Source organism: Poecilia mexicana, unplaced genomic scaffold (genome assembly GCF_051168715.1).
Source record: "Poecilia mexicana isolate PSO_F unplaced genomic scaffold, ASM5116871v1 scaffold_8, whole genome shotgun sequence".
Taxonomy (NCBI): domain Eukaryota; kingdom Metazoa; phylum Chordata; class Actinopteri; order Cyprinodontiformes; family Poeciliidae; genus Poecilia; species Poecilia mexicana.
Window position 1 is genome coordinate 22105681 of NW_028263377.1, and position 25285 is coordinate 22130965.

The 25285-nt window shown below is 41.0% G+C and overlaps 1 protein-coding gene across 1 annotated transcript in view; it reads left to right on the forward strand.

The window, feature by feature from the left end:
• The window catches only part of vat1 (vesicle amine transport 1), a 36949-nt gene extending 12421 nt beyond the window's left edge, over positions 1-24528 (forward strand). The window contains exons 3-6 of the mRNA XM_015000300.2: positions 9000-9170; positions 10165-10254; positions 13111-13352; positions 20348-24528. Of these exons, the coding sequence (XP_014855786.2) occupies positions 9000-9170; positions 10165-10254; positions 13111-13352; positions 20348-20635 (791 nt within the window). The 3' untranslated portion in view covers positions 20636-24528. The remainder of the gene's footprint in view (positions 1-8999; positions 9171-10164; positions 10255-13110; positions 13353-20347) is intronic.
• Positions 24529-25285: the final 757 nt, after the last annotated feature.

Consider the following 25285-nt stretch of genomic DNA (forward strand, 5'->3'; position numbering starts at 1 on the left):
TCCTATCTTTTCTCTCCAAACAATGGCTTCTTGTATTTCCTCCCATCGTGCCTCTCCTCTCCGCCGCACCGCACATCTGCATCCTCCACTGCCCGCCTCCACACCCCTCCAGCCCTCCGTAACCTCGTCTCCCTCCTCATGACCCTCGACCATATCCGTGCCGCGGTCCCTCGTCATCTGGGAACGTGTGCACGTTTTCCCTTTTGTTTTCCCCCCGGGGGCTTTTGGGCGGAGGGGGAAGCTGGACGACATTTGGATGCATCTCGTGGGTCTTCCACTGTACGCAGCCAACTGTTTTTCCTCTGACCTCTCCCTGAACTAGTCCTGATGTTTATTAGGCCCGGCCCGCCAACCAAGCCACCACACCCACTCTACACATTCCTGCATGCATATGGGGACCCTCTGCTTACAAAGATGACGTCCGGTTCTGGTTAATTTATGAGCTCTGGAGTAAATGCAGCCCAACATGAAGTGCCGTTGTGCTGCAGATGGAGAATGCATAATTTGATTAGGAGTGAACATCCTCTTAATATTTTGGCTTCCGAAATTGCCAGAGTTATGTAAGGTGCTTTGGCTCGCTAAATAATGCTATCGGTAAAATCCACCAGCATATCCGTACACTTAACATTCATGAGTTCCACTAATCAGCTGCTTCTGGTTGAAATCTTCAGGTTTTGGATGGAGTTACTGGGTTACGCTGAGGATTAGCTTCCAGGTTTTAAAGCGAGAGGCTTCCAGCTACTGCGTGTGGTCAGAACTAAAGGACTTAAGTCCTTGCTAATATTAATCTGCAGAGTAATTTTTATTAATTTTTGGTAAGTAATTTTTATTCTTACCATTTTTTTTTTGTAGTTTTGAATCTTTAAAGTTGTAAACTTTTTACAAGGACACAGTCTTTTCATTTTTGGCTCATTTGCTTGAAAAGCCTCAAGCCTGCGCTCTAAGTACGCATCTCGTGTGATATAGAAAAAAAAAACAACAATCAATACAATTAAAATGGATATAATTAGGGCTTGAAAATAACATTGCCAAATTAAATTTAAATTTAGATTTAAATTCTCAATTTTAATCCACTTTTCCCCTCACTTTTTTCCTTAAAAAAGAGAAAATATCATAAAAAAAAGGTTTTTATTCAAATCATTACTGTGAGCTGGCCTGAATTCAAAGTCATAATAAATAGAAGCTCCTAACATCCTTGTTAAAAAAAAAATATGATAGACTTAGGTGGGCTAACATCATTCTGAACAATGGAAATCGCAGTAGCACAGTTGTGGGAAAAACATTATTTATTGATAAAATCGATTTATCATGCAATCCTAGATGTAAGTAATGCAGAATTTTCTGTTTTTCTGGAGGATAAAGATCATATGACCTAGAATCCCATTTCTTTCACTCACACTATGAGCTTGACAAAGACCCAACCTTGGCTTGTCATTCCATAGCAAAAAAAAGGGAAAAATATAAATCTCCAAAAGGAGCTTGAAGTCAAAGTCCCCATAGCAACAATAAGCAGGTAAATACCAGCTAAATGCTTACTAGAGTTTTCAATATGCTATTGGAACTTTAACTGGAACCATTAGCTCTTTGCCCTTGAGAGTAAAAATTAACTTTCTTTTAGGAACCAAGGGTGAGTTTGTGTCAAAGTACCTCCTGTATGTTAAGCATGGTAGTGGATCTGTGATGCTCTGGGCTTGTTTCTCTTTCAGCTGAACTCTTTAAAGTACCTGGACATTAACATTTCAAAACTGCCGACTTTCACAGTGAACTGAACAAGAGCAAAAAGTGTAAAAGAAATCAATCAAGGCTTAGTAAATCTTTCAAATGGACTCAAAGGTTGGATTTCTCTTAAATTTTCCATTGGGAGTTTATCCTTCTGATTCAAAATATTTGTGTGCATCTTTAGAGGTACCAGTAAATGTTTTCAGCACTGTACTTGCTGCGAGTTTGCTTTAAACGCATCCATCATACCGCCATGAACATCAAATTAAAGTAAAGTGGGTATGACAGGTGGCTGGATGTCTTGGTTCTGCTAAATGAGAATTGCAGCCTGGTGTGGATATTCATGGCTGCTGTCAACCCTGCAGGCAGAGCCTCAGGCGTCTCTGTCTTCCGTGCGTGGCTGACTGCAGATGTGTTGGGGGGGGTAAAAATGACAAGTCAAATATGTTTTTAGGGCTGAATGGTTCAAAGTTCTGTTTTGTTTCCTGTTGGGAACTAAATGAAACAATGCATTTGTTGTTTTTCCTCCCTGGAGTCTTTGATATGCTATTATTCTCATTTATTATTCAGTCTCATGTTGCTTGAGCATCAGCTCATTTGTACTTACGACTTTAGGGATGAAGTTTTCCTCTTAGCCTGTGACAAAAGTGTCTGAGAATGATTTCCTTACCCCAGTTTAGCGAATGTTAATCCACTCTGACCACTGAGCGGGAGCCTGGGCTGTGTGGTTGAACCGTCTCTGCGTTCCCTGGGCCTGCCATCGCCGGCGGCAGATCAGCTGCGCTGATAGTGGAAGGAAACCAGGGCAACCTCCAACCCAGCCCTCCAATCACATTTCTCCTTCGCGCTTTCAGTGCTGCAGTTTTTGACAATTGACCCCGTCTACCCCCCCCCCCCTCCCTGCCACCACATAATCACAGGTGGATGCGAAGCCTTTGTTAGGACACCTGCTTGTGTGCAACAGCTTTTGCAACCGTGAAGACGGGGAAGGAGTTTGTGCATGTTTCTTTCTGCGTGCAGATCTGTAATATTAGTTTTCTGCAGCTCGTGGTTTTATTTGACATATGATATGAGAATGCTAACGGAGGAAATTACAAGGGCCTCCTTCACTCACCCAGTCACTAAAAATGAACTTCCTCTATGAAAATCACCTTCAGAGAGGGAGAGAGAGAGAGAGCACACTGAACTGCATTTCAAGCCCACACTCCCGCACGCATCCAAGAAAAACAACAGCGTTACATAATGCAGTGTAATACCTCAAAAGTACACGTTCACAAACACCCAACTGTAGCTCCTCTCATTATGCTAGCACTAGTATCTGAGCAGTGCTCAATCTTTTCCATCTGCAATGAAACGGTCATTTATTTGCTTGTCCGTGTTGTAATGTTGCCACTGGTAGTTTGGCTAAAAAGCGATGCTCTGCTCCATGTTTTTATTTCATTCTTCCTGCAAGCCACCACCACAACCTAATGATAGGTTAGAAAAGATACAAGTCTGGGAGGAAATGTGCAAATACGTTGAAAAAAATATGCTAAAAAGAAGAAAAGCGGAGAGCTGCGATGAAGAGCGAGCCGTCTAGTGGTGCTGACGGTAACAATATGGCAACACCTGACATCACAGGCGGCCCTCATACAAACAGCCAGCACTGTGATCGTCACATTTATTCAGGAAATAAACACAAGAATATCATTTTCCTTGTTTGATTGACAGATTTTAGCACATTCTGTCCATTCCACCCTCCCTCTTTCTGATGAACCACTGGGTGTGGAGCAATAATAGCGGCCTCAGTCTCGATCTGGATTCCTTCTGTGCGTTTTTTGGGGAAAATTCCAATTCGCTCCTAACAGCCATGTTGTGGAGCACAATTTGTGCCAAAATGCAAGAACATAAGGATTGTGGGGGAAGACAAAACCCCCTCTGTGCTCCATTTAGGTGGAGAATGTTTGGGTCGTCCTTGTCTTCGAGCGTAAACACTTAAATCGAATCTTGAGGAGAATAACTGCAAATAGCAGCAAGTATTGGTTTGGGTTGCCTTTTCTTCTTCGTTGCTAGTTTTAAGCCGTAACCTCCGAAGAAGGATGGTTTGACTCCGAGGACATGCTGGGAAAAATGTAAATCTGGGGGAAAAACAAGTAAATGCAGAAACCGAAGGCTAATATTTTAATCCTTGCATATTTGTGAAGATTAGCAGATACCAGCAGCTAACTGGGAAGGAAGCTTATCTTGCCTTTGCGATGTGTGTATGTATGGATGTGCGTGTCTGATTGGAGGTGAGGGGACTGAGGGGCTCTTGGCACAGTTCTGCAGTCTTGTGATTGGACACATGGGAGTTTGTTCCCATGGGATTCAGAAACGGGTACAGTCTGACTAAAAACAGTCTCAAAATAATGTACAGTTCCTCATACAGCTTATTCACACCACATCACATTACAACAACAGGCTTTAATATGTGTGTGTGTGTGTATGGAGGATTTTATGGACAAAACATTGTGCGTATTTCAGAAGTGGAAGGATAATAACATGTTTTAAATGTATTTACATGTTTTTGGAAAGTGTAGCAGATTTGTTCGATAACATCGATACCAAGAAACACAGCAGATGGGGTTAGGGCCTGTGGAAATGTTTGAATATTCCAAGCTTTGAACACATCACAGAGCACCTTTCAATCTGGTATTTGAACATGCAAACCACTAGAAACCTACCAAAACATGACCATCCAATTAAACTGAGAGGCTGAATAAATGGAGCATTAATCAGAGGAGTAGAGGTTTGTTAAGAGGACAATTAACATCTACTCCACAAATTTCTCTTTCATGAAAGAGTGGCAAAAAAGGGCCAATTGTAAAGCAATGAGGTTTGCTTAGAGTTTGCCACAAACGGAGTTGTTGATGAGATTAAGAATTAACTTTTTTACCTCTACTCAAAATGCCATGTATGGAGAAAAACTAGCTCTGCGTCTCGCCTTAAACGCAGCGTCCACAAAAGTGAACTGTGGCAGTGCTCGCATTATACTGTGGGCTGGCTTTTCTTCAGCAGCTTTTTGGTCATTTTTGCTGGGAAGATGGAAGGACCTGGAGCTAAAAACAGAGTAATGCTGGGAAAAATAACTATTGGTGTGAAAAGATCTGATACTGAAGCAGAGGTTCACTTTCCAGGAGGAAATTCAGCCAGATATACAACACCAGTGTATCCTCCATGTTTGTTTGTGTCTCTGCTCCACCACATCATATTCAAATGATTTCATTACTTCCTGTTAATCACCCATTTTTAAGCTTTGGAGAATGATATGTTTGGGATTTAGAACCACTGGTCTCTATCAGATCATTGACTTGTGTTGGAACGGTCCAGTCAAAGTCCAAACCTAAGTACTTTAACTTGCTCTTCACTGATATTTTCCCTCCAATTTGACTGAGAAGAATTGTCAAAAACTTTAGTTTCTCAATGTAAGAAAAGACTGTTGTATAAAATATTGACCCCTGGGTGTTGAATCAAACATATGCTTTACGTTTCACCCTTTCATTCATGGTCAGATTTCTATATAATTACTTTGAACTTCACAATAATATGCTGCTTTGTATTTGTCACACAGAAATCCAATGTGATTCTTTTGAAAGGCACTGCAGCAAATTCTCCTTTTTTTGTACAAAAGAAAATGATTTCTGCATTTATATTTAACACGTTTCTCTACACAGCTGCAGTGAACGGAAAACACAAAATTTATGACAATTACTATAGTTAAATATTTAAATGTGAGCATATAAGATTCTGTTGGACACCTCACACCTCATAAATTACACAAAGTTCTCCTCATGTTTGTATATTTGTGTTTTATAATCATTAGAAATACGGCGCCTTTTCAGGCGACTTCTCAAGACAAATGCTCAGCTGTAGCCGTCAAAAACGGACTGCTGACAAACTCGCGATTGTTGCGCCTGCGTGCCCAAAGGAAGAGCAGTCAATGAGACAAAATGGTTCCCTTTGCTCTGTCATTGCTGGCAATTTGGCTGAGGTTACCTTGGCAACACAAACTCGGTTTTCTCACTGAGAGCGAGGAGAGACGGTTGCTGTTACAACGCGGCCACGACAGCGCTCGCATCCAAGAGCAACAGCCTTGAGTTTTGTTTTCTCTTCAGCTACATTAACACCATCAACAGGCGCGATTATAGTGATGCAGCAGCCGGCCTGTTCATCTCACAGGAACCCGTCGATGACCTGCACTACCAGAAAACGGCTTTATCTTGAACATATATCCAAATGATATCGGTAAATCTCAGTACTTTCATTTCTTCTGAAGACACCGCTGTTTGCTTTTGTGTTTTTATGCAGCCATGCTGCCACAGAGAGAAGCTGCCTGGGTTTGGTTGAGGAAGTTGTGCTATCAGACAGGCTCACTGGCTCAGAAACATTTATGTTCAGATGAAGGGACAAGAGGTGCACCGGCATCATCCAGTGCACACCATTCTCCCCTGAAAGCTGACATGCATGCCTAAAATCAGTGCAGCATTCTTCACTCAGAATGTTCTCACTCAAAGTGGAAATCTTTTCTTCATGTTCTTGGTGTGCATATTTCTCACCACATTTAATTTTCCATCTAGTCCCAGTAAAAGTAAATGTTATTGAATGCAGCTGTTGCTCTGTGCTCCTTTATTCTCTCTGGTATCAGATAAGATGTGCTCTTTCCTGGTCAGGCATGAGTGACCTTTATGGATGCCTTGCAGCCTCTGCCCCTCCAGTCAGCTTTCATTTCAAACAAGCCACTTGCTTATCGGTAACCTATTACTCCTCGCAACGGTTCCTTCTGCAAACACCGGCTACGGCATTCAAACACAGCAAAGAAAAATCCAAATAGTCCAAACCTCTACTTGTATTTAAAGTCTTGGACATTGTGGAAGTTTTTTTTTGTTGTTGTTCTTACAGCCACTTTTGTGTTTTTCTGGTACTTTACTTCGTCTTGAGAATGCAAACTGCAAAATTGGATTTACCACAGGGTGACAAAAGCTACTTTCTCCAGAGTTGGATGTATTTGTCTTTTGTGTGGGTGTTTACTTTCCCCGGGCCAGCTGAGTTAATGTAATTGTGTTTAATATGCCTCATACATACCCCTGGGCAAAAACACATCCACTCTGTTATTGACTTGGTTGTTTGTCACAATAAATAATGCAAATCAAATTTACCTGGCCCCGAAAATATGCGTCGAATGGGAATTCTTGTCGAGCTCCATTTTGTGGAGGATTTTGCTCAAAATAGTTTGAGATACATAGTTAATTTAAATTTAAACTTAATCAAGTTTGTCTTAATCTTCTAAATTGTTGTAAAAAGTATTTATTTTGAAGCATAAATTTTTATTGATTCAATAATTGCACTTAAATAGAAGATGAGACCTCATTTTCTTAGGAATCATTGTTAATGAAACAATCAAAAGTGAAAATGAATATCTTAAGCTTACATTAGATGCAATCTTACTAATTACAGTCGGTTAATATCACATCTCTTCTAATGAACTAAAATCAAAGAAAATAAGTTGGTTTAACTCCTATTTGTTATGATCCGTGTTTTTGAGTGTTTGTTTTTGACATTTTCTGTGTTTCTGTCCTGTTTCCTCTGAGTCTCTGTCCTGTCCTCCCCGTTGATTGTCCCCCAGGTGTGTCTACTTACCTGATTACCCTCCATGTGTATTTAAACCCACCTGTGTCTGTGTTCTTCGTCGGGTCCTTGTCTAAGTTTGTCAATTGCCGTCGTTCAGTTTATGTTCAGTCATCTCGGTAGAACTGTGTAGTCCTGAGTGTCTGTTCGTTAGTCTTCACAGTAGAACTGGCTGAAGTCCTGTGTTGGCGTCAGCTCTCGTTTTCAGTCGTTGCTACCAGTGTTAGCTTAGCTACCTTCCACTGTGCTGCCTGCTTCTTTGGACTGTCTGAGCTGAGATATCTTCATTAAATCATTGTTTTCACCATCTACCTGGGTCTCAGCGTCTCTCCTCACCACCGCACCAAAACCCCACCTCATGACACTATTCTACAATTCGTCCATTTCCAGCTTTACTTTATTTATTGAGGAAGAATAAATCAAGACAAAAAGAAAGTGGATTTAAAACCTAAAATCAGAAAGACAAAATAATGTTTTGGAGCTACCGTCTTAATCTGCCAGGCTTCGGTTTAAAACTGCCAGCAACATGAGAGTGAAAGCTGCTTTACTTTTGGCCGGAGGTGTGTGTTGTGTTGTTCATCTCTCTTTCCAGAAGCGTCTTGGTTTCCTTATATGCACGTTTTCTCAGCCATGAATGAAATCGTTTTGGAAACAAACAGCTGTGTTACCAGTTCAAGGTTGAACAAAACAGCAGAATGTGTTTCTTCATCCTTGGATTTTGGCCTCCTCACTTTCTAACTGGAACTGGGTGACATATTTTGTAAAAGTTAAGATTTAAAGATTGTCTGAGATGTGTAGAACTCACACAAATGAGGGGGAAAAAAACATTCATCGCAATCAGATTTTGTAACAGTTAATTAGGCCTTGTTAATGGGTCCAGTCTGGGTGTCTTGTGACAAACACTTTCTGGTAGGGTCTAGTACCATCGTCGAGGATGCAACTCCTCCTTGGAGCTCCTTCTGACTAGCCAGCAGCAGTTAGCAAACACTTGGTAGATCAGCTGAGCTCATTATGCCAGCTACTTCTCAGTGCACCACTGGTAAAACATTGTTAAAGGGTTAATAGAAGGGCGATGTTGTAATGACTTCCTAATGGTGGAGTGTCGGAAGGTTTCTTAAAGAGACAGAGGCCCAATTTCAAGGAGTTAAATTACGTAATCATAGTTTTCCATTTATACCATTTTTATCAACTTAACATAATTACTTGATTGTACTATAAAATACCGCTATGTGGTGGGAAAATGAATAATGCTGTTGTCTTCACACACAACAGCCTCTTTAGGGGGAGGAGCCATCACAAGGGACTGATCGCCCAATTAGAAATGAGTTTTGGTGTAGCTTCTGTGACCAGTCGACGAATAGGGGGGGGGTGGAGAAAACATGGTGTTGCCAAAATTGGACTTTCTTTCATGCATCTGAAAGACAACCGGTGCAGCTCTGTGGTGTGGTGGTTTTCATAAATACAAATGTTTACAACAAGAACAGAAAGAGGAAACCATTTTGAATAAGCTTCTCTGACGACTAAACTCTAAAATCCAGCCAGAGAGCAGCAAGGAGAGTCTGTGGAGATGAAAGGTCAAAGAGCCAACAGATGCATTTCCCTGCATTAACCGTTGATTTATTTTACCCTCTCTTCAGGTGGCGTCGGCATCGCAGCCACTCAGCTGTGCAAGACTGTGAAAGATGTGACCGTGTTCGGCACTGCGTCAGCAAGCAAACATGAGGCCATCAGTCAGGGTGGGGTCACGCATGCCATCGACTATCGCACCAAGGACTACGTGGAGGAAGTTCGCAAGATCAGTCCAAAAGGTGAACGAGAGCTCAGCATCCGCCGAGATTAAATGTCCTAAATTTGGATTTTGTTTCCACAGGAGAATGCGATTCAAAAAACAGCACCTCTGCTGCTAGCATTACGCATTTTGACATTGAATATTTCAAGATTTTTGTTTCAGTTTCTCACAGTTTCCCACCAAGCAAAATTTTTCTCTCCAAACACAGATGCTGTCTGCCCCAAACATAGTAGCAAGAAAAGTTATATGTAGCTGGAACTGCTTCTAGGAACTTAACCAAAATCCTGCCTCGTTTATTAGCTAAATGAAACAAAGTCCGGGTCATGCTGCTCCGGTTTCAAATATAATATAGTTTCCCAGAAAGCTCGTCTCATTGGCACCTCTCCCCAACCTGTCTCCGTTCATTTTTGAGTCAGGCAGACATCGGAGACAGATAGGTTGAAAGCAGGAGCTGACACTTTACACAGAATGTATCTAATTAGAAGCCCGAATCAATGTGCTCACCACCAATCCTTCTATCTTTGACTCTCTGTCAATTCATGTGTGCTTCGGTCAAGGCAGAGTCATGCTGCGAGGCCCTGCAATCAATAGGACCGGGGTTTAGCGGAGCAAGGAGGGGTAGCCCAATTTAAGGAGTTCCCTGTGGCACAAAGGAACATCATTAAGGCAGAACCTACATGGTTGGACATTAATAAGCCACAGAGAAACCTCCATTGTCTGGTTTTACCATCTGTGCAGATTGTTATGCTGAAATGATAGCAACAGGGAGACATCTCATCCCTCTTGTCAGACAAGAGACATGAATGGAAAAAAGCAATCGCAAAGGAAGGTTCTGTTACGTTCCTCCTGTCCTCCTTTATGGGTTTGAGTAAACATGGAGAAGCTTGGCTACAGTTGCTACTCCTATTGAACTTTGGCATGCGGAGGGCCAGCCCGCCAGAGGAGACCTGGCGGGCTGCGCTTGCTGAATTCACACCATAGATAACTTCCACCGCTTGCCTCCTGTGCCTCAGGGCTGGACATCATCCTCGACCCACTCGGAGGATCAGACACCCACAAGGCCTACAATCTGCTGAAGCCTATGGGAAAGCTCATCACCTATGGTAAGTGGAAATAATAAATCCAGCAGCAAGATAACCGATGTTGCAAAAACGCGACATAGCTTGGCGTAAAATGTTGCTATTCATGTTTTGCTGGTGCCAAATCCCAAACATGGATTGATTCAAAGTTATTAACCAGACTTTTCTGTATGATCAATCAAACTTACTGTTTAATTTGCTATGCAAATATTTTGTTTTTTTTAATCAAATTAACCTCTACCTTCCCCCGTTTGTGCAAACATGCTTTTGATGACAGATCTGACCTTTTCTATTTTTCTTGCCATTTTTTTTCCTCTTTTTTTCAAAGTTTTTAAGCGGATAACTCATTCAAATGTGTTAACTTGTATTTGGAATCGCTGCAGCACAGTGTTTTACCCTCATATCAGAACTCTGCATGGATTTCTGAAAAAATTAACAACAGTCGAATATATGACAGACGGAGGGCCAGATTTCATTATCAAAAGTCAGTAGTTACTTTTCTCCCCCCAATATGTACAATTTTGTGGAAAAAGTTGGCAGATTTATTATGAGGAGGGGAAAAGGTTGAAAATTTAAATGCCTCCTAAACCTAACAACTGCTTCTGCCACCCTTGGTATAATTGAGCCCATTTTTCCCCCTTTTTTTTGCTGAACAGCTTTAAATTTACCCACATTGTACAGATTTCAAGCTCGGCTGGCCTGCAGAAGGTCACACCACTGTGTCTCCAAACAGATTTAGCATATCAGACTTTTACTTGGCAGCTCCAGAGCCTTCAGTTCGGTCTGGGTTTCTTTTTTAGGTTTGTTTGTCTTCGTCATTCAGGTGTGTTGGGTGTCCTGCTGCGTCATCCAGCTGTTTTCATGCTTAAAACCACAAACCAATTTGTACCACTTAATGTCCAGAAGATAATTGTTGCAGTTGGTTGTTGTTTCAATGGTGACTCAAGACGGCATCATTTATGTTTTTGGTTCTTGTAGATAAAGCTACGGCTTCCAAGACATTAAGGTTGCAACTTGAATGCTAAAATCTGTGAAACGTCACTCATTCACCACAGCTTTTCTTGTGCCTCTTGTGATGTCATCACAAAAAGCGCATCCATTTTATTATTTTGTTAAAAATCTTTGAATTTTGAGATATGCAGCAGTAGAAATCCATACTTCATTAACTGTTATTTTGCTTTTATTCTCAGTGTACATGTGTTAATAAAAAAAGATGCATCACTACATGTATCTTTAAATCTACCGAGGTACTTTTTTTTCCCTTGTTTCAAGCTAATCTGCTTCTTAAATTTTGGATTTAATAAAAAATCTGACACCTAAAAGTGAAAGTTGGTTGTAGCCTGCAGACTTTCTCTAGTCTTTGAGGAGATTTGAGGCATTTCTTCTTGGAACACATCAGCTACATATTCACATTATCAAACCAAATTCTTTACATTCTTATCCTTTTGGACTATAGCTGGAATTCATCCTGAAGAATCCACACTATTACATTTTTTGACTTTTATGTAGCAACTGCATAAAGAACAATTAGTTGCTGCTTTTTCCAAAAAAATAATAAACGTTCTCCCGGGATCTTTCAGGCTGGCTGTGAATAAATAGAATAGTTGTGGGTTTCACACTTGCCACAGAGTAAAAGCTGCTTTCTAGTGGGCGGATTGGCCTCTCTGTGGAGGCCCATGTCCTCAGTGAGCTGTGTGTCATCCGTGGGAAGCCCTTTTACGCTCCCTCTGTTACAATGCAAATCCAAATGCATGCATGGAGTGGGCGGGGTCGGCATCCATGGAGAACAGGGCCTCGCCTTTTTTTGCGTGTTGCTCAGAAAGCCCCTACCCAGCATGGTGCCCTCCAACCTCAACCATTCAGCCTCTCCAGTCCCTCTGCGCCGGGCCGCTTCTCCTCCAGCTTATCAGAAGTAGGCACGGTGGAACAATGGGGTGTTCTATCTGCATGAAACCTGGAATGTGTGTGAATACGGCGGGCCGGGTCCCTTGGTTCTCTCAGAGCATGCTTTGTCCATACCACCCTCACCCCCACCCTTTTCCTCCAATCCAAGGAACGCAAAGATTGAGAGTAGAGAGACCGTTAAGTGAACCCGTAAGGAGGGGGGCTGGAGGAGGATGTGATGGCAGTGGCTGCTGAAGTGCTAAAGAGGGTTTTGAGGGTGGGAGAATAGGCGCGAGAGAGAGGTGAAACAGCGGATGGTTCTCATTGCCTAAGTGAGACGTGACCTTTCAACACCACCGCTTTTGATTTTTTTTTAATGAGGCACTATTATGTCAGATCGACTTTTTTAAGCTTTACTTGATGTTATAATGTTATTCTCTCATCAAAGATATGTCAAAAATGGGATTTTTTATGTTTGAGATGTTTAATTTCCCATGGCAACTATTCAGCTGTGCCAAACGCTTGATGGGACCAAGCCCCGCCTTCAAGGACAAAGCTCCTCCTTACCCTCCACTCAGCTCCTTCAGACTAGTCAGCCACAGTTAGTAAACACCTGGCAGAACTGCGCAACTTCTGAGCTCATTGTACAAACTACTTCTTAGTGTAAAGCTGGTAAACCTTTTGTCAAAAGGTTAATAGAGGAAGGATGTTGTGATGACTTCTTGAAGGAGAAGTGTCAGAGCAAGAGTTTCTTAAAGAAATGTAGACCCGATTTCAAGGAGTTAAATTAAGAAGTCAAATTTCTTTGAAGTCATATTTGAAATATATATATCTATATCATTTATATAACAACATAGTTACTTGGTTGTGCTTTAAAATGATTCTAGGTGGCTGTAAAATAGCACCTGTACACTACCAAATACTAAAACACAATATGTAAAGTTAACGGAGTCAAGTTTTACATTGTGCCTGTTCTTTGATCTTCGTCCCCTTCAGGTGCGGCCAACATGTTGGCGGGTCAGAGGAAGAACCTGATCGCCGTGGCTAAGAACTGGTACCACCAGTTCTCCATCCACACGCTCAGCCTTATTCAAGGCAACAAGTCGGTGTGTGGGTTTCACCTGGGCTACCTGGACGGGGAGATGGAGCTCATCACTGAGGCCATGAACACCATCCTGGATCTGTACAAGCAGGGCAAAGTCAAACCACGCATCGACTCCACCTGGCATCTTGAGCAGGTTGTTGATTTTTGCTGTTTGCATCTCGATTTTTCACAACTCTAATACATTGACTCAGAGTTGATGTTTTTAACGGGAATTGCAAAGAGAAATAAAAAAATCCAAAACGGTAATTTTTGTTTTTCCACAAAAATATTCAAGAATTTTAAATGTGTGAAAACTAGCCGTCAGAAAGGTAAGGTGCTGCAAAAGAGAGTTTAGAGTAAATAGAAAAATCAACTACGAAGTTAAATTCAAATCAGTTCAATATAATTTATTTTTACAGCATTAATTTGTAACAAAATAGTAAATTAAATCATACAGCCTGATTCTCTGCTTTCTTAATTTGATCCTATTTATCAAACAATACAGTCGGGTTCAATGTTCAATGTTCAGATTGATTAAAAAAAAAAGTTTTCTGTCAATGGAGAAAGTGTTGGGCTCAAATTGATCGATTTCAGGTTATTTTCTCGTTCAGCCGGTTCTACGTTCACATCAGAGAGTTCAGCTTGTTTTCCCAGTGAAAACAAGCCTGAAACATCTGCAACCTGCTGGCATCTGACGACTGAGCAGAAGGATGAAAGCTCTCAGTGATTTGTTGATTCTACAGGTCTGACAGTGAACAGGGGAGTGTGAAATTGATTTATTGTGAGTAATCTCAGTTGTTTCAAGATTTAGCAAGGAGTGCAGGGTGAATTTTCAAGTAAGGTCAAGTTACTTCAGATAATTTTCATACACTTAATAAATAAAATTATGATTTGACCACCTTTTGTATTCACTCAGGTTTTCTTTGGCTGATAATAAAAGCAGGGAGAAATCTCTAAAGGGCCAGATACTTTTTTTTTTTAACAGCGTTGTATATCAAAGTTATATTTTTACAACTACAAACATTTTCTGCCATACCATATCTAGTGTTTAAAGTTATTTTAATCTCTAAAATAGTGCAATTATCATTTTTATGTTTCAGTACCTCTCGATTTGGAACCTTATGAGTGAGGTTTTCTATTTTTGACAAATAAGAAAAAAACAAACTAATAAGTTTGACTTCAATATTTGCAGATTAAATAATTATGAGAACCACAATATGTCCAAACTAAGAAAACCTGTTTTTTCTTTTTTACTTTTCAAGATTATGTTAATGCTAATTTAGCTGTGAGTTGACATTTAGCTCACATTAAGCTACACAGATTTAGTGCTATAAGAAGCTTCCTACTTGCTATTTTGAAGAAAACGTGATTAAAATTCAACAAAATAACTATTTTGCTTGGCTAAAACTAGAATTTAGGTCTTTTCCTCATTTTTACAACATTAGTTTTGGATCTGTGCCCGCTTTTGATTTGCCTGATTTGTGCTCAGAAGTGCATTTCCGTAAAGAGATCTGGATCTGGATGTTAATCTGATTGAATCCATCCCTCCTCTTCTTGCTCTGACTGATCTAATGTGACTTGACTGCAGTCACTTCTGAATTACACTCATTTTTACATTTTGGAAGTGCCAGGTAGATTTTGCGTCTTTGTGTGCTGATCTGCAGCAGCAGCTGGGCGTGGCCCTCAGGCTCACACTCAGAGACAGAAAGTTGTCCACAAGACACTCAGTGCCTCGTTCAGCATAAGTCACTGGGGCCGACAGGCTCTGATTGTTGCAGACGAATTAATAGCGCTAACAGATATGAATAGAGAGGGAGAATGGATAAAAAAGGGAGCGTCATAAGGACATCTTCTGTTGTCAAAATCGGAGCTGGTCAGTATTTTGGTTGGCCAGAGAGAAACACCCGCTGTCTTTCTCCGCCATCTGACGCTCTTTCTCTGCCTCTCCATCTGTCTGCTCTTTATATCTGATTCTTCTTTTTTTTGCCATGCTTAGGTTATTGACTCCCTCTCTGTCTCTCTCTCTAACTGGCTTTATTCTCTGCTTTCTCCCTGTTCACTGTGTATCTTTTTTTTCCCCTCTTTCTCTCCTGTTGCTATGGTGACATCCTTTAGTCAGCGTATGCGTCTATCTTAGGGAGGGGCCCTGATGTGTGGAAGAAGAAAAAAAGACATGATGTGGAGATACAGAGAAGATAAAGGTGGATGTCATGTCTTTTGGTGTAAAGTTTACAGGTTTATGACTGCTGACACCAATACTCCGGCGCGAGGTGTCACAAAGACAAAAAGCTGCTGGGGAGGGAGCAGCGGATGAATTGTCTTAACCCGCGTATAAGTGCCACGCCCTGACCTCATTCATCACAGCCCTTCCCACTTGTCTGTACTTGATTTACGAGAGAAATCTGTAAAACCACAAAACGTTTAGAAATTAGCATGACCTTCTCCTCCTACACATCCATATGCTGCAATGCTCTGGAAAAAGTCTTTTCATATTTCTTCCATTTTTGCTTTTCTTTTTGTCAATTTTCAAATTCTGATTCTGTTAATTAAAAGATGCCCTACGTGGAAAAAGCTACTGCCATCCCATGTTCGATCATAAATTAAAAGATTAACCACTTTTATTTTGGTTCAACTTGAAGAATCAACATGAAGTAGGCTATAGGAGTTAAAAAGGCAAAACGTCATGATCCAATCTTAATAAATTTGATGGATAAACTCTAAGAGTTTCCATTAACAATTTTGTCATTTTGTTGTGACCTTACACAGGCTATTCATGGTCGAAAATCTCCAGTCTGGGTGAAAATTCCTCCAGAGTGATGTTAAAGACTCTGTTGGTAATCGATCGATAGCAGAATTTGCAAACAGTTATTAGGTTTAACGTGCAATTACCTTTTCAAATAGAGTTGTCCTGGGCAACTATTTTTCTAAAATTGCATTTTGCTTTTACACAGTTTTAATATGTCTGATGTTAAATTTTGTTTGATTTCAAACATTACAACACGGGGGAAAAAAAGACTAAATCTGTAAGGAGGCAAGAAGATTTTTATTGCACTGATCTTTTGCACAGATAGACATCTTGCTAAAAAGTTTTAGAGCTGAAAAACACATATTTTAATAGTTATTTTATATTGCTTATAATCATTGTTCATTAATTTAAATTATATTCTTAAAAATGTCTGAAAGTCTCAAATGTAACTTCCATAAACGTGCATAAACTGAGATTATGAAAGGGTTTGATCCACTAAAGATGCTAAGCAGAATACACCTGCTAATGAAGAGCAATGACTTTTCATATCTTGTAAATACTGTTGGTGCAGGGATTTATTTTAGTTTGCAACAATCCAATGCCTTCATTTGAGTCCAAACCACATTGAACTGTTTCCTAAAAGGCAGTTGTTGATGTTTATTCTTACAGGCTCAGTTCTGTAACATAACTGCTTCATCTTTGCATTAAAAAGGGATTGGTCTTGTGGTGTTTTTTTGTTCAGATGATTTCTGTGTGAATGTCAAAGCAGTACACTATTACAGCTGTTTGTTTCCAAAGGCTTACACCAGTTGACGAGTCCCAGCAACATGCAGGGCAGTACACCAAGTAATTTCTGGTAACTGTGTTGCAGTATGAAATCCCGGGGCCTTTCCCTTCGTGCACTGTGGTAAAAGTTCCTCCAGCAATAAATGATGTGCAGCAGTTGTTCATAGATGGGACAAGTATTTGGAAAACAACTCAAGTTGTTGTAAAAATGTCCTCGTATTTACTTCATAGTCCGCTCCGTAGTGATTCAGCCGTTTCAAGCTGTTCTAATATTTCTAAACCTGGATCTTTCATTTAGAGTGTAACCAAGCAGAAACGTCCCGCATGTGACAGAACAGTGCCTTGCAAAAGGGCCTCTTGAACTTCCTCACTTTATCACCTTGCTACTACAAGGTTTATTATATTTTATAGAAGATAATAAAGCAGTCTGGCATACATTTCTATCCAGCAACCCTCAATCAAAACTTAGTGGAGCCACTTCTTACTGGAATTACCTCTACAAGTCTTTTGGTGGATGTCTCTACCAGATTTTCACATGAAGAGAATTAAATTCTTTCCCGTTTATATTTGAAAGACAGCTAGAGCTCAGAGTAGAAGAAAAGCATCTGTGAACATCAACTTTCAATTCTTGCCTCCAATTCTCAGTTGGATTCCAATTCATGTTCTTAAACATGGATATGACTTGATGTAAACCGTTAGATTGAAGTTTATGTTGTATATTTAAAATTGTCCTGCAGGAAAGTGAACCTGCCTCTGAATTAGATTCAAGTGTTGTTTTTTTCCAACTTCCAACAGGTTTTCTTCTGAATTTAGCCATATGCATCCTCTCATGAATTTGAGAGTTTATCTGAAGAATTTTCAGTGAAACTCCATGCAATATTTTAACATCTGAAACTATAAACAACTCAAAGAGAAGTTTTACAGTACAACGTAAGAAGCATCAGAGTGAAATAAAAAGACATCCGTGTACTTCTGTCCTCTACTTGGTGTTTTATGTGCAGGCGGTGTGCCTGACAGTTGGAGAACTGTTTGCATTTTCCAGAGAGTTGATTGAAAGAACATCAGCCACTTTCGCTCTCACCGAAAATGATTTTTATAATTCCTGAACTTATCCCTCGCCTTCGTCTGAAGGATACCAGTTGCGCCGAGCCCCTCCCTTCGCTTCCAGACTCCCACACTCCCTCTCCTGCCCCCCTCCGTTCCCATGTGTCGAAGTCGTCAGAGCCACGTTTCAGCCAGGCTTTACGTTGCTAGGAGATGGCCCTGTTGCCTTGGCATTGGTCGTTAGGTGGTCTGCCTGCCTTGCACAAATAGGGTGGGGGATCAGAGGGAAGAGGAAGAGGGGGTGTGATGAAGACAAGAACAGACAGTGGACAGAGCTCAGTGGTCAAAAGAGGAGGAGGGTGGGGCAGATCTTGGCTGGGATCCTCCACTCTTCATTATGATGGAGAGCCACTCGGTCAATTTATCACCGCGTGGGGGTTTGAGGGCAGTTGTTAGAGGAGACTATTTACTCTGGGGGAAGACATTTTGCAGGAATATTTTGCAATATCTTCTGCAACAGGCACCAACATGCATATCTGCTCTCGTCAGGATGAATGGGCGAGTTTTAAACGATACGTACGCATATTTAAGTCTTAAAATAGAAATAAGACCATCTGTGCTGCATTTGTGCTGCTGGTAGTCTGATAGCCACGGTTTCATTGTGCATTTCCCTGAAGATCATTGACGTGCATTATTCTCAACCTGATTCGTATTTTAAATTACAATTTTTAAAACTGAGCAAACACTTAGACGTACTTTTAAAATAACTTTTTCTGCAGCGTATAAGAAGGGCTGCAGATAGTTTTTATGTTATGTGGATTAGAAATTTGAGGTTTTACCAAATATTCCCAAGTTTTGTCTAAATTAGTTTATTTAGCAGTTGAAATTATAAGCAGATCTCCAACATAGACTAATATAAGTTGACAAAGTCTTTTTAATTTGTCCTCAGCCTCTCATTACTTGGGGGCGGGGGGGATTTTGTTGCTTCTACAAGAATGTATGTAAAACTTAATTGAGGATGAGGACGTGATAAAATATGTACTCACCGACAGCAAAATGACTAAAGACTATTTCAGTGTTGGTTTATTCGTTGATTCATTTGTTGTTGTCTTCTGTGCTGCCTTGAAATGCTCAAGTTGAACATCCACAGTCTAATTGCCAAATATGTCTCATTAAAAAGAGAAACCCCCCCACCAAACGAGCGTCTCAGTGGATTTACCGAAGTTCGTGCTTTTAATTTTCGCTCTTGCCCGCAGCGAGCAAAACTCAAAGGCATTGATGCACCAATCAGAATTATTCTTGTTTTATTTAAGGCTTTGGTTCACCTGATTTGTATTTCTCTTTAAGAACTTTCATAGAAGAAATACAAGTGCAACTTTCAACTGGGAGCTGAGTCAACATCACACCACATACATTGGAGTGGAGTGGTTGTAAAACAGGGTTTGACCAACATTTTGAAACAAAGACAAAAACCATGTCAGAGGTGAAATCTGAATCTTACGTTAGTGATTAGTCTTTTTAGCTGCCCTAGATGTAAATAGGAGTCTTTGCCTTTATTCCCCAATGAGAATGTAGCTCGTTATTTCAACTCCAAGATTTCTGAACGGCTGCCAACATTTTCAAATCTAACATCCTCTATAACAGACGGAGGCTGAAAATGACAGTTTTTAAAAAGGACATCTTTGACTTACTTCCTATTATCTTCAGAAAGTCTTGCTCTCTCACCCTTAGGAAATGTTTCTTCTTAAATATCTTCTTAAATGCTTCTTTTAATTTCATATTTAAATATACTGAAAACAACTTTCATTGTGTCTGCCCGAAAAACTGTTGCTGTCAGTGCGACTTTGACGGACTTACAGATATTACTGTCACATCAGATGTGGCTCATTTCATAAAAAACGTGTGCAGCCATTCAATTTTGAAAAATGTTGCATTAAAGTTGGACATTTAGAGAAACTGTTTTTAAACCAAAACACACACTTTGTCATCATAAGTTGCATAACTTTAGATTGAAATAACAGCTGGTGCCGAAAATGAGTTTGTAAGTTTTAAACTTCATGAGTTTAAATAACAAAAATACTAGTTTTTCTTCATAAAAACATGTAGGATTAAACCACTTGGTAAAAAGTAGAAAAATGGCGGTTAAGTAAAAAACTGTAATATTTTTGAAAACTATTGCACAAAATGAGGTGGCAATGAAATGTTTGCTTTTGTTTGATCACTAGATTATTTTTCTCTTTTGCTCTATTATTATTTTTTTTTTTGGGCATTTTTCCGCCATATTTTGCTTGCTGCAACAGACAATAACAGTTTAATTTCCTTTCAAACATTTATAAAATTTCTTATTCTTCATATTTGAATACAAGTCTGAGTGGGTTTTGTAGGCAGCTGTATTAAATAAGCAGATTAGAGATAACAGGCTTGGACAGCAGCAGATAATACGTTGGATTTGTTTAGTTTGAGAGCGACCTGTCTTCTTCTTCTCATTGAGGATTTCAGAAGTGTCTTTGTGCTCTCTGCTTTATTTGTCCTGTCGTCCAGCTTCCTCTGATCGTCCAACTCTCTTCCTCCAGGTTGGCGATGCCATGAGAAAGATGCAGGAGAGGAACAACATCGGCAAAGTGATCCTCACCACCGAGCCCATGCCGGAGGAGGAGAAGAAGGAAGAGGCCAAGAAGGAGGACAAGAAAGAGGACAAGAAGAAGGAGGATAAGAAGAAGGACGACAAGAAGAAGGACGATGGAAAGAAGGAGGAGAAGAAGGATGACAAGAAGAAGGAGGAGCCTAAGAAAGAGGAGAAGAAGGAAGAGCCCAAGAAGGAGGAGGAGAAGAATGAAGAGGCCAAGAAGGAGGAGAAGTGAGAGGGAAAGATGGATAGTCAAGCAGACCAGCAGCAGGGAGTTTGTGTCCTGGGAGCAGGGGAGGTGGCAGGGATGAGCTTGGTGGTGGAGCTGCAGGGGGATGGGGGCGGAGTGGTAGCAAAGATGGGAAGGAGTTGGGATAAATTGGAAATTATCACACCAGTCTCAGTCTTTTACCTCCCTTCTGCCTCACCTACTGGGTGATTTACTCAGGCATGGCTGCTCCCACCTCCCGTTTCCTCTTCTGTTCCTCATATTTACCTCTTTAAAAAAAAAAGAAAAAGAAAAGAAAAAAATCTGATCCTTCAGACCCCGTATATGCTCTAATCTCATCTCCCACCCTCTGCCCCTCACAGTATTAATCGATTTTTGCTATTGGGAATCAAAGCATCAGGAGAGCCGTGGAGGATGGTGGGTTTGGTCCGAGCCTGGGGGCAAATTACCATCTCCCTGACAACCTTAATCTCCTTTCACACTCCGGCCCCACCCTTGACCCTCCGTGCCCCCTCTGCATCTTGACTCCCACCGTGTTAAATTGTTCTGCTCTGACTTCCACCTGCCGCCTCCTCTTCCTCCCCCACCCCCTCACTGTGCTGAGTCCCCCCTACCCCTCACCAACACACACATCTCCCACAGCATCACCACCACCACCCCCACTCACCCATGAGCCGGACCCACAGACAGGCACCGAAGGCAGGCAGATAAACCGAGAACCACACCCACCCACCGGCATTTGTTTTCTGTGTCCAGCTTAGTTATGTCACTACTGATGAGTCAGAGATGCTTCTGATTGGCTGATGCTCCTCACCTTCCCTGGAGATATTTTCATTATAGTTTGTTTTGTTTTTTGTTTTTTTCGCTCATCATGTTTAACTACGTAGAAAAAAATAAAAATTATTAGAGCTTCAGAGCGATGGAAACGCTTTCCCATCAAATTCCATTCGAGTTCATGTCCTTGCTTTTCCTCTCATAATGAGCCTCTCTGTGCTCTGTTGAATAGCCTGGTTGATATTATTTTCCAGCTTCCTTCTCCTTAGTTACAGATTTTTCTAGCCGACCAACTGTTGGCAAGAAGTTCAGGGTGCCAATTAAGAGAGAAATTGTTTCTGTGCAAACACACAGACACGCACGCTCCAAATGCGATGAAAGAGCCGCTGTCGCACCAAGACAGCGAGGCGCTTGAAGTGAGCAAGCGAAGAGGGTGAAGGTTTTTGTTTTCTTTCGTTTTTTTGTTTTCCTTTGCTCCGGACTTTCTTTCCTCCCTGAACCTCCGAGAGGAATTTCATCGCATTCCTCGTTTCCTTTCGATCACACTGACCCAGGAGAGGCGAATTCAGCCGGCGCTGTTGTCCGCGCTTCGCCTCCCCACCTCCTCCTTCTTCCTCCTCTTTCTGTTTCCCTCTTTGTGGTCGGCATAGCAACAGGCGTCAGGCTCGTCAGAGATGGCACTGTGGTCTCTCTCTTTTTTCTTCCCTCTCTCTGTGTGTCCTCCTTCATGCTCTTCTGACTATGCGTTTGCCAGCAGTTGGTGCTGTCAGCCGGTATTTCAACAGGTTGAAGATGTTTTAGTAAAATGAATCAAAACAGCAGGTGAGGCTGTTTTTTTAAGCATTTAATATCACTCGGCTAGCCTTATTTCAACCCCGTCTAAAGTCTAACATGTTGCATTGATAGTTGGGTTCGTAACTGTGGCTATTAATGGCTGATATTACATCTACATTAAGAACTCCAATGCTAAAAATAACTGACATTTGTGTGAAGAAGTGTTTTCTTCAATTTTTCTTTCTTTTAACCACATTGAACAGTTCGTCAAGCAAATCAAAGATAATTGGAATGAATAACATAATCTAGTTTTCAATCGATGGTTTTATTAAGGGAACAAAGCTATCCAAATCAATCTGGCCTTGTGTGAAGAAGCAATTGTCTGCTAAATTTAATAACCCTATGTCTAATAACTGGTTATGCCACCCTTGGCAACAAGTACCGCCGTCTTGCATTTGCAATAACTGGAAATGAAGTTTTGTTTTTTTTTATTTTTTACTTTGTTCCATTCGTCTTTGCAGAACTATTTTAATTCTTTTTATTTGTCAACTCTCCCTTGGATGCCATTTTTGCCTAATATCTTATTGTTGAATCGTGAACATTGACCTTAACTAGGGAAAGTCACGCCTGCGGTGCTTTAAATGTTGTTCTGCGACCTCCTGGGTGATGCGCTCATGGAGTCATCTCGGTAGACCCAACACTCTTTTTACGACTGTTCCATGTTTTCTCTGTTTGTGAGTAAAAGTCTCAAAGCCTCAGAAATGGCTGTGAACTCGTTTAGGTCGGGGCGTGATGTGCTTCATTCCTGTTGTCAGATTTTTCTCATTTTGATCAATACAGAATGGCTGAAACTAAACTCAGCATTTTGGATTATTACTTCTTTACATGCAGTCAGGTTGATTTGGATACCTTTTATTCCTAATAATTCAGTATTTAAAAAGTGCTTTATGTATTTAATCAGGCTATCCTCGCCTAATATTAGGATGTGTTTAATGATGTGAAACATCAAGTGTACCAAAAAGGAAAAAATAGAAGAGAAACACTTCTACATGACACTATGTCTGCCAAAAGGGTAGAGATGAAAAAAATGCATCTTTTCTTTCTACCTGTAACTACTAGCTGTGCTACACACTGCTAATGCTTGTGTAAAGTCACTGTTTAGTTTCTAATGCTAACAGTGTGCATCAGTGGCCATTTGCTCGCTAGTGTGGCAGACTGCTGCCCCGCTCATGGACATTGAAAATTTCGTCTCAGTGTCAGCATCTTTAAACATGACACCTTCCTGACTACCGCCTGCCTGCCTGCCTGCCTGCCTGCCTCTGGGTCCGGCTTCAGTGTTCAGACTCAGATGGTGACTAGTGACTTTGTAAAAAACAAACAAACAAAAAAAATGTTTCCAAAAAAAGAAATGGAAAAAAAAAAGTTTTTGTGTTGGCATGAGTGGCCTCCCTCATGTGCTGTGTGTGGTGTGCCATTGTGTGTGAAGACGTGCGTGTGTCCTCAGGTCGTTTGTCAGGTTTTAAAATCACTCGCCCTCCCTGCCACATTCCCACCTCACACTACTCCGCTACAGAACGACGTAGCTTCACATTGACCCTCCTCCATCTCTCCCTCATGTCTGATAAGAGGCCTGTGTTATGAGGACAGTTGGTATTAGTATTTTGCACTCTGCTCGCTGATCTTAATGCACTTGCAAGCATGGCGGTGGCACTCCAGTCTCAGCCTGGCTCTGAGTTGTCGTCTTTCTTTTTTTTGTTGTTGTTGCTCCAGATTTGCAGCCTGTTTCTCATCCTTTCAGAACAGGTGGCACAAACGCATTTACTTGTGCAAAGGTTCCACTCATGCCTCCAACTTTTCAAAAGCATTCGCTCTTTCTCGGCTGTGGGAAACAAAACGCGGAGCCGGGTGAGATGGACTGGAGTGCGACAGCCATGCTGGTGTGGGGAGTGATTGTGCTCTGTCAGCCTCTGGTTAGTGTTCTGTTCTAATCTGCTGGGCTCCCTTTGTGAACCTGTGGACGGTGCTTCTGTTCCGAGTGCCATGTGAGAAACAATTGCTTCAGTTAAAAAAGAAAAAAAAGAAAGAAAGAAAAATGTTTTACTTACTATGTTATTTTGATTTACCTTTATATTTTTTTTGTTTTGTTTTTGTTTTTTTTGTTATCCAAGGGTTTAAAGTTCAAAGCTCATACAGTACTCTGTGGGGACCTGCTAACCTGCACTCCTTTTAAATGTGATGAAGTTTTTTTGGGTTTTTTTCTGTTGGTCCAAACCATGTGTGCCAAATTGTATGTATATTCCTCTGTCAATGCTTTGAATATTAACAGTGCATAAAAATATATTAAAAAAGAACCTGCCTTGGGATGCATTTCCATCAACCCAGAAGAGGGGAAAAAATGCAGATATGCAGCAGTTTCATATATCAGGGAATAATGGGACTTTTTTTTTTTCAAAAAGTTTGTGGGTTTTAGTTGGTTGCTCAGACTAAGGTCTGCTTCTGTTTTCTCTCCATTCAAAAAAGGTTACCTCTACAAAAATCTGATTATCCTACAACTAAAAGGAAGGAGAGATTATGACTCTAAACTTCACTAGATTTCCTCACAATCCAAAGCTTCGCCGCATTCTTCTGTGCATACGTTTCTGCCAGCGTGTTTGCAAATGGCCCGTATAGCAAAGTGAGGAAAACAGATGTTCTCGCACAGCTGTGCAGTGATGCAGATACTGTAAAACAGCCCAACAAGGCCCCAGCTTATTGGCTGATCAGCCCCGGCCTGCCCCAGACGCAACATTTCCGCTTTACAGCCGCGCTCTCTCCGTTCACTGAAGGTTTGTAAGTCATTTTTCTCTTCCTGCGCCGCATCTGCAGAGCTTCTTGGCCCGTGCAGCAGTTTAGCAGCCAGCCAACAGTCCTCCCGGTATAAACCCCTTTCCCTCTGCACTCACTTTCACAGAGAATAAAACATCATTTTGACATCTGGAATTTGATATTGCATGCATCCATCTGCATGTGGAAAACAGATTAGTTTTTTTTTTTTTAGTTTTTTTTCTTACAGCTTTTCCCCATTGGTTCAATGGAGCCAATGCCTTTGAGATGATCTTAATCAGTGAG